The 9,984-nt window shown below is 53.9% G+C and overlaps 1 protein-coding gene across 1 annotated transcript; it reads left to right on the forward strand.

Moving 5' to 3' along the window:
* The first annotated feature begins 3,943 nt into the window (after positions 1–3,943).
* FOXI2 (forkhead box I2) lies at positions 3,944–6,902 on the forward strand. Its single transcript, XM_047761432.1, has 2 exons — positions 3,944–4,508; positions 5,229–6,902. The coding sequence occupies exons 1-2, from the start codon at positions 3,965–3,967 to the stop codon at positions 5,669–5,671; spliced, it is 987 nt and encodes a 328-aa protein (XP_047617388.1). The 5' UTR covers positions 3,944–3,964; the 3' UTR covers positions 5,672–6,902.
* The last annotated feature ends 3,082 nt before the right edge of the window (positions 6,903–9,984 follow it).

Below are 9,984 nucleotides of genomic sequence, written 5' to 3' on the forward strand. Positions count from 1 at the left end.
GTTGAATTGGAGAGGAAGACATCCAAATAAAATGACAGTCATTAGTTGATGCGGAAGTTTTCAATCGGGGGGGGGGGGTGGCCCCACAGGGAAAACCTGGCAATGTTTTAAGATATTTTTGGTTGTCACAATAGAGGGGTATGGCCAGTATCTAGTGAGTAGAGGCCAGAGATGCAGCTAAACGTCCTACAGTGCACAGGACAGCACAGAGTTATCCAGCCCAGGATGCCAAGAGCATTGAGATTGAGAAACTGTGAGTTAATGCCTGGTAGTTAAAGCCACAAAAGTGAGGAGAGGGCCCCAAATAGAGCTCCGAGTGGAGGGCAAGCCAACCCAGAGCCTGAAAGGGGGACAGAGAAGAGGAGGTAAGCCAGAAGATAGAGTTAAAAGGCGGATAGAGAAAGAGGTGTTGGTTCTGAAAAGCGTCAGGAGCAGCTGAGAGTCAAACAAAGTGAGTAAGAGTGATCGCTGGACTTAGAGGACTACAGAAGGCTGTGCCTGAGCAGGGTCCAAGGAGTAGTGGGAGTGGACGTCCATTTGGGCTGAGCAAGGGTGTTCTCTAGAGAGAAGGTCAACAGCCAACAGAGGCAACTCTTTGAGAAGGTGGGCTGCTGAAAAGAAGGAAAGAGAGAAACTCCTTGTGACAAAGAAGGGACACCTTTTCCACAGAAGGAAGACAGGTGGGGTTGTGCTTGGATGTTTGATGCAGGAAGGCTGGGGAGACCTACCCACAACATAGGCAGTGGAATCACTTTTAAGATTAAAGGAGAAGTGACCAGATCTGCTTAGGAATCTTGGAGAGGGCCTTGGACCCAGGGGAAGCTGGGGACTCTAAAGGCATAGTCTTTCCCTTGTTATGTCTTCACCTGAGTTGTTGTTGTTATCGTTTGTTTGATTGTTTTTCTCTCTTGGAAAAATTCTCATCTGAGTTCCATCAAGGACTGACTCAAATGTTAAAACGTTTTTCTCTCAAATGACTGTACTCCATCAATCGATGCTCATTTTATGAGTCCAATCTGTTGAAAAATAAGGAAAGTATTACATTAGAGATGGAAGATGGACACTGGGCTGAGAAAACAAAGCAGGGTGATTAAAATATAGACATTCGTGCACAGCTCAAGCTGTAATGACCTCTATAAAGTAAAACTGAGGGAGACTACACGAGGGTCATCGGATCTTCTTAGAAGTCCTGAAACTTACAAGTATTAAAGATTTACAGTACTAATAGGGAAAAAAAGCTGTTAAAATTAAGGGGTATTTGGAAAGAATTCTCCCATTTTTTTATTCTTTTACTTTACAAGAGACGACCCAGGCTGTTCTTTCAAATTCAGTCTCCCCCATTGTATTATCACGTTGGTACAATGAGCTGTAGATAAAACTGATTCTTCCTACAAATCATGGCACCCACCAAGACAAGGGCCTCCTATATTTGAAGCCTTGGACAGTCAACCCCTGACAAGGAGCAGCAATTTTCTTCTCAGTGCCTCTGAAGCAGGCACACAGCAGCAGCTGCTGGATCAAAGGCAGGGCTGGTCTGGTCTTTGTGGATTCAGGTCTGGCCTGTAAGCCTACCCACCTGGCTCTATTTTGAATCTTCAAAGTGTTTCTCCATCACCCCCTGTAGTTCGGGTCAAGGCAGAGTTGGGTGGCTTCTGTGATGTCCACCCCATGAAGCATGGCTTCTAGAAAGCTGCCTCCGGACCAGCAGCCATGTGAAAGTATCAGGGGCGAAAACCTGGTCAACTCTCAGCAAACTGAGCATGGTTCCTATGGCGGGGGGCGGGGGATGGGGGAAATGACACCCAGTTTGCTGGCAATGAATCCATCCAGGTCATGTCTGCATGTTTGCAACCATATTTGCTGATGGAAAGATGCTTTCTTTAAGACGTAGTCACTAAATGCTTGTCACCGCTACAGAGATAGCATGTGGGACACACCATCTAAAATTGTGAGGACATATTGATAATCATGAAACTGAAAGCGTGGTGGTTCTGACTGCTATTTTTGACAGAAGCAAGAAAACTCAGGGGAGCACTTCTCATCTTGAGTACTTCCACCCCCTTCCCCCCCAAAACTGCCCTTGCACTGATGGGGAGGGGGGGTTCTGAAAGTTAGTGAGAGCCTCACGACGTGTGAGTCTTTGGCATCAATTAGAAATCTTTGGAAAAAAAAAAAAACCTGGAGTTCCCGTTGTGGCTCAGTGGTTAATGAATCCGACTAGGAACCATGAGGTTGCGGGTTCGATCCCTGGCTTCACTCAGTGGGTTGAGGATCCAGCATTGCTGTGTGCTGTGGTGTAGGTCCCAGACATGGCTTGGATCCTGCCTTGCTATGGCTCTGGCGTACAGCTCTGATTAGACCCCTAGCCTGGGAACCAAAGGACAAAAAAAAAAAAAAAAAAAAAAAAAGAAGAAGAAGAAATTTTCCGGAAGAGAAGAGAGGAGAGCTGGTCCAGGCCAGCAGAGGACATGTCCGTGAACCAGTTCCAGCCGTTTTCCTCCCATCACTGTCTCACAGACCAGGGTCCCTGGTCTCTATCCTCTTAAGGCTGCAGATAACCCCTCTGAACCGCGGGCAGCTCCCCAACCACTACTCAAGGGGCTGTCACTTCCAGAGGAGAGAGGAGGGATGTCAGCATATAGAGGGACTCTCTTCCTTCTGCTACTTGTTAAATGGTTCCACAAACTGGTTGTTTTACTTAAAACTTGACATTACAAGGCCATGCCGACACTAAGGCCTGACTCCAAGTGGGCCCCTAATTTCCGGAGCCCCAGGCTTTCTCTCCATCTAATCCTTGGCCCCACCCACCGGCCTTCTCCTGCTCCCTCCCCGCCTGCAAAAGTGGAAAGGGGTGGGGGGGGTCTGAGCCGGTCCTCGAGGCGACCAGAAGGTTTGCTTTTTAAATGAAGGGGAATTTATTCCCTTTGACCATCCACAGACCCTGGGAAGTCCCAACGGCCAGACCAGTTTCTACAAATTGGTACTAACATGGCAAGCGCGAAATTTCGGGGCCCCTCTCGTCCTCTCTGAACCTTGATCGCGGCTTCTCAGCGCGAGGGCAGGTGGCCAGAACTCTGAGTCGAGGGGCCCTGCTCTGCTCTGGCGCCCCAGCCCTGCGCACACCAGGGGCTGCTGCGGGGTCTCTGTGCTGCCAAAGCGGGTGGAGCCGGGCCCCCCGCGGATGGTGCCTGGCGATTCGCAGAGACCGCCCTCCTTTCCCTGTGCCCCGATGCACTTCACCCAGTGCCCGAGGCCACCGCGCCGGCTGGCCTTGCGGGATCTAGGGCTCCCTGATGAATGGGGTGTCCTGGGCTTTCAGAGTCTCCACTTTACTGGCATCTGGTCCGCTTGGAACTTATCGCTGGGGGACTCTCGACAATTCCAGCGCCGCGATCGGAGTCCAGCCGGCCCTGCCAGGTGCCCTCGCGCCCTCCGCCGCGCCGCCTCTCCAAGTTCTCCTTGGCCTCGCAACACCCGTGGGCTTCATCGTGCCTCTCTGCACGATGAGCCCACGGATGCTGAGCCCACTGAGCCCAGCAAAGTGGCCCTACGCTCCTCGCCCGGTGTCCCCCAAAACACAGGGAGTCTAGGTGAGCGGGAGACACGGTACGTGAGGGAGGGTGCAGGGCCAAGGCTGCGGGGTCCAAGAGGCCTGATGAGGCTGGGATCGGCGAGATCCCTGGGGACCCAGGGTGCAGGTGGCAAAGGCCCAAGGCGGTACAGCGGCACAGGGTCTGGAATTCTGGAGAGGCTCTTCCAGAGCACGTCGGGACGTGGGCGGGGCGGAAAGCTGACCCCGGGGCGGGGATGGAGACTCCACTCCCTGCTCCAGAGCAAGCGGAGGAGGGGGCTCCCCACCTGCACTCGCCGGGGGCTCAGGCCCCGACGGGATTTAAAGGGCAGAGGGCGGGGCCCGGCTGGCTGCACCCAGGAGTTGCTGGTGGCCGCGCTGGATGGGGCGTCCATGAGCTTCGGCACGGAGCCACCGGCCCCGGCCCGGGAGCGGCTGGACATGGCCTTGTACTGCGACGGCTCGGGACGCTGCCAGGCCCCGCACAGCCAGACCCGGGCAGCCGCTCACCCCGCGGGCTATGCGCGCGGTGATCTGGGCGCGGCGGGCGATGGCCCGCGCCTGTGGCTGAACGCGCCAGCTCTCAGCTCCGTGCCCTACGCGCCGGGTCCCGGGTCCGCCTCGCCTTACGGGGCCCCCGGCCCGCTCCTCGGGGTTCCCGGAGGCCTGGTGGGCGCCGACCTGGCGTGGCTGAGCCTGTCTGGCCAGCAAGAGCTGCTGAGGCTGGTGCGGCCGCCCTACTCGTACTCGGCGCTCATTGCCATGGCCATCCAGAGCGCGCCGCTGCGGAAGCTGACGCTCAGCCAGATCTACCAGTACGTGGCCGGCAACTTCCCCTTCTACAAGCGCAGCAAAGCGGGCTGGCAGAACTCCATCCGCCACAACCTGTCGCTCAACGACTGCTTCAAGAAGGTGCCCCGCGACGAGGACGACCCAGGTAACAGAAGCTCACCCCATCGCCCCGTCCAGGACTCCACGGGGTCCGGGCTGCTGCCATTCTGGGGGGGGGGGGATCGGACAACGCAGTCCTCCTGGCACAGCTGGGGGTACTGGGGCGGAGAGGAGATTGGGGAGGAGACTTGGTCTTGGTCTCAGACAGGGGCAAGGAGGGCAGCCGACCCCGCAGCCCTGACCTCAGGTCTAGTGCATCTCGAGTCGGTGACTCTGCGCGCAGAAGAGCTAGCATGCTGGGGAGCCTTTGGAGTTCCTTCTCTGGGCCTGTGTCCTTTACTGTAAAATGGGGAAGGGGATGCTTACCCGGAAGATGAAGACAAATAAGATGCGGTTTGGGGAAGCACTGGAGCCTGAAGAGAGGCCTGGCGTGGTGGGCTCCACTCCACTGGCAAAACGACTGCCTGGGGAGAGATGGCTCGGCTCGGCTTGCACCTCGCAGGTCCTCTCTCTGCCCTTGACCTTAGCCGGCTATGTATTAAGCGGGCGTCGCCCTTCCCCGGTGTTTCTGGATGTCCACATTCTACCTGGCTGAGAAATACAAAGTGCCACCTCGGGGTCTGGGGGAGGGGGAGGGCTCACGGAGGGGCCAGTGGCGGGGGGGTGGGGGAGAATCTATCTGAAGGTGACCTCCGTGTCTCACGTTCTCGCCCTGACCGCCGTCAAACCCCGGATTTTCTCGGCTGACCCTTTTCTTCTTCCGCAGGTAAAGGCAATTACTGGACCCTGGACCCGAACTGCGAGAAGATGTTCGACAATGGAAACTTCCGAAGGAAGAGGAAGAGGAGAAGGGAGGCGAGCACGGCTGCATCCTCCGGAGCCCGGAGCCCAGGAGGAGCCAAGGCGCAGGAGCTGGAGGCCCTGGGCGCCGCCTCCCAGGACCTGCAGGCCGCCTCCTCCCCGCCTGCGTCCGACGCGGCCGCCTGCTTCTCCAGCTTCGCCTCCGCCATGGGCGCCCTGGCTGGCGGCCTTGGGACCCTTCCCGGGGGCCTGGCGGGCGACTTTTCTTTCGGGAGATCGACGACGGTCACTGCCCAAGGCCCCCAGTTCCCCGGCCCCGCACCCGGCTTCCCCGCTGGCCATCAGACGGCGACCACAAGCTTCGGCCCCCGGCGCTTTGTCTACAGTCAGGAAGGGACCGAAGTTTGAAGGGAGGCCAGGGATTGTTCCAAGTGCCATGTCCAGAGGCGCTGACTCCAGCCCTGGATTCTTACAGGGTGACAGCCCCCACGTGTTCAGGCAGCAGTGGTCAGAGCAGCGCAGGGAGCTCAGGGCCTCCCAGTGGGGAGCCAAGGACCCAGAGGGCGGGCCGTGCACTCCATCCAGCTGGGCCACCATTCAGATGGCATGAGTGGGTGCTCCTTGCGCCCAGGGTCCTCCCAGCTGGCCTGGATCTAGAACTCAGTTCTTGGAGGGGTTCCCTCTTCAAGGGGCAACAGGCTCGCTTGCCAGAGTTCTTCACAGGGGAGCCTGGACCACCCCAAAGAGTTTCTCATTCATGCTCCTGGGGACAGCCTGGTCCCATATGCGGGAGATTTTCTCCTCCTTTCCAGCCTGGCCCACCTGGCGCACAGGGCCTCCCCCTGATGCTCCGAGGGGGCTCGCAGTGTTCAAGATCAACCCCAGTGGGGCCAGGTGGCTTTCCTCCACCCTCAGCGGGAGCGTGCAGGGAGGGCAATCTGGGACAGTGGAGAAGAGGGACTTCCTGATGGCTGGAGCTGTGCTGCTGGAGGGGGCGGGGGGCTGCCGGCAGTATGGTCCTGGGATACCAGCTCCTTTCCCCGCCACTCAGCTACATCCCTGCCCCCTGTCCTAGGAGCTCTGGGAGCCACCAGGGCAGTGCCTAGTGCCTTGGAGTCACAGGACAGGACAGATTCAGGCTTGACTCCCCCTCCCCCATCCACGAGGCAGGCTGGAGAAAGCATTCTTGTTTTTCTCTCCCCTCCTGCTCTTCATCCCCCAGTTTGGGCCAGAGTGCCCCCCCACCCCTGAACTGTGTGAATCTGAGCCCCCTCCTGCCCATTCCTATTTACCCAGGTCTCCCCGGTGGAGTTTCCGGTGGCCGAGCCCCTACGGGTCAATTCCTTCCTCCTGGAGCTTCCAGGGCTTGGCAGGTGCACCCATCTTCCCTGCACAGCTGGTGCTGCAAAGGCACCGTCCTGGGAGAGAGCAGGGAGGGGACATTGTGAACTCGGAGTAGGGCAGAGGATGACAAGGGCCACGCAGGTTTTACGAGGTGAACCCCAAATCTGACCACTGGACCCAGCGCTGCCCCCCTGTGGCAGGAATGAAGGACATCCCTGTGTCACTTCCTTAGAGCTGAGCCTTGGTCCCAGTGAATGGCGTGTCTGCATGTGTGTGTGTGTGTGTGTGTGTGTGTGTGTGTGTGTGTGTGTGTGTGAGAGAGAGGGAGAGAGAGAGAGAGCGAGCAAGGGAGGGAGGGAGAGAGACAGAGACACAGAGAGTGACAGAAAGCAACCTAGAGAGGTGGATGAAAGAGCGTGAGAGACAGAGAGAGAGGGAGCAAGGGAGAGAGGGAGCAAAGGAGGGAGGGAGAGAGAGGTTGGGGCCGGGATAGAACAAGCCAAGTATTGGGGTGAATTTGGAGCCTGCAGTCAAGTTTCATTGAGCCTCCCTGGGACACAAAGCTGCAAACTCAGCATCACATGTCTCTGCTGCCAGGCCGGCCGTGGGAAGGCAGGCAGCCTCCTAGCCCTGTCCTGGTGCCACATTGCCTAGCCAGACTTACAGCCAACCCCAAATCTCTTTGGGGAAAACACTCCCCAAATGTGATACAATTTAAGAAAACCAGAAAAGAAAAAAAAAATTCTTACCTTACAAAAAGAAAGAATTTCCTCTCGGGCCTATTTAATAAACACAAATGCTAAAAAATATTGGAGTTCCCGTTATGGCTCAGTGGTTAACGAATCCGACTAGGAACCATGAGGTTGCAGGTTCGATCCCAGGCCTTGCTCAGTAGGTTAAGGATCCAGTGTTGCTGTGGCTCTGGCATAGGCTGGCAGCTACAGCTCTGATTAGACCCCTAGCCTGGGAATCTCCATATGCCACAGGTGTGGCCCTAGAAAAGACAAAAAAGAAAAAAAGAAAAGACAAAAAATAAAAAAATAAACACCAACATACTGAAACTTGAATGTTCCTGCTATTCTGTACATTTGGAAGAATCCACCACTTCCAACATTTTCAGTTTAGACCCTGCATTTGCTGGAAACGGAGAAAAGGAATTTTAAAAAATAAGTGTGACAACGTTGGGAAGATACGATGTATACTTTTACAATTAATGGAACTTTTAGAAAGTTGGCTGATAAATATATTTGTAAACATTGTGGGTCATAACTGCATGACTCCTAGAAATTGGTACAAACCTGCCTTTTTTTTTTTAACCCCAACAATGGTTTTTCTGTTAAAATGGAGAGGAAAAAAGTTTCAAAAAGATCTTTCAACTTTTAGTTTGACTAAAAACCAATTTTTGATGGTTAAGAGTTGTTCATGCTTTATACCGTTTATCAATAGTGGCATAATAACCCAAATAGATGGACTCTTCATGAGACATGCGTGGTTTAAAGTAATGCTAGCAGTGAATGGGTATTTGAAACCAGAAACCGTCCCTGCTCCATGACCTTCTCTGTGGCTGGATGTCTTTTCACAATGGAGGGGGAGGGGAGGCCAAAACACCATTCCTGGGCCCCAGGGGGCAGTCAGCTTCAGAACCTGTTCTCATTATCCCGAAGAAATATTTTCCCAGAGGAAAAAACAGAGCTGAAATCAAAGTAAAAGAGAAAAGGAGCTGCTAATTGGTTTATAGTGGAGGATCTTCTTTTGGTCAGGACTCAGTGAATCGGACCTCAGTTTCTAAAGCAGGCTGCACCTGGGCAGTTGAAGGACCACTCCTGTCGGCCAGAGAGAGGACCTGCTCCCAGGAGGCCAGGGGACTCCTCCCCCAGAACTCGGAGCCCCATCGTGGCATCCAGGCTCCGTCTCCACCTCTCTGTCTCTTTGGACTTGAAATGGCAAAATACTGTGCCTTTGAGGCTCAAGGGCTGGGGGCGTAAGCTATGGCTCTTTTCTTGAAGAAAACTCCCAGTTGTTTTAAAACTAACTCTAGGCCTTTACCCAAGGAGTGCCTTGAATTTATAGGCGCACGACAGAGTGTCATTGAAATACTCGGTTCTTAGTCTGAATAAACATTTCTGTGGCATGAATAGCCTCAACCATAGAGATGACGTGCTTCCAACTTCGGAGGGGAAAGACACAATTGCTGGAGTTCCCTGTTGTGGCTCAGGGATAAGGAACCCTGCTAATATCCATGAGAATGTGAGTTTGGTCCCTGGCCCTGCTCATGTTGCGATGTAGGTCACAGACGCAGCTCAGATCTGGCATTGCTGTGGCTTCAGCGGCTTCAGCAGAGGCTGGCAGCTGCAACGCTGATTCGACCCCTAGCCCGGGGGCTTCCGTATGTTGCAGGTGGGGCCCTAAAAAGAAAAAAAAAATGTTTCCATTGCCAAACAATAGTGGAAGTTTTCAGGTGACTGAAACCAAAGAGCATAATAATAAAATAGAGTAAAACATTACCTTCCCTGGAAACATACTAACTGCGGGGTGAAGAGGAGTCCCCAGGCTAAGAGAACCATTTGTGATGAAGATGCAAATAGTTGTTAGAAGGATTTTTTAAAGTGTAGTGACTAGAGCTTTAGAAAGAGAGCCCTGGATTTCAGGATATGAGTTCACACAGTGATGCAGCACCGAGCGTGTCCCCATCATCTGCGATGAACACAAGTTTGCATTTTGGTGGTGCCACCTTCGGATATTCATGTTCAACCTTTAACCTTTAATTGCCTACGTGTATCCACTGTAATCCTGGAGCATTTTTTAAGCCAGGGGAAAAAAACCTCACAGTAGTTATCAGAACTCTTCAGTGAAACGAGAAGCTGAGGTCCATCGTGACTTTGCAGACAGAAAACTGAGCCAAAGCATCAAGCAATCTGCAGAAGCTCATCCAATGAGAACTAAATAGGATGCTGATGGGTATGACCTTTCTATGGCCCCTACTCAGAAGTCACCTTCACATGTACATATCTGTGCAAGCCCTCGTGCACACATCCACACACACACACACACACACACACACACACGCACACACACACATGTCATAGAGCCACGTCTTGGCCAGGATCCTCAAGAGAAAACCTTGGAGGACAACACCTCCCCGTGATTCTCAAAGACATAGCATTTTCAAACCATACTGTGAGAATATCATGAGCTGACTTCCCTTGGAGAGACGTGCATGCAAACATCACTGAATGCCAGAGGGGTCGAGTCCCATATCCTAATAAAAAGGGAGGGGTTCAGTAAATATTTCGCCGGTCAGCCATGTACCTGGCTTTGCATTAAGCCCTGCAGTGGATACCCAGAGCCCTTGCCTCCTCCCAGAGCCTCCCTCCAGC

The sequence above is a fragment of the Phacochoerus africanus genome, chromosome 15, assembly GCF_016906955.1.
Source record: "Phacochoerus africanus isolate WHEZ1 chromosome 15, ROS_Pafr_v1, whole genome shotgun sequence".
NCBI lineage: Eukaryota > Metazoa > Chordata > Mammalia > Artiodactyla > Suidae > Phacochoerus > Phacochoerus africanus.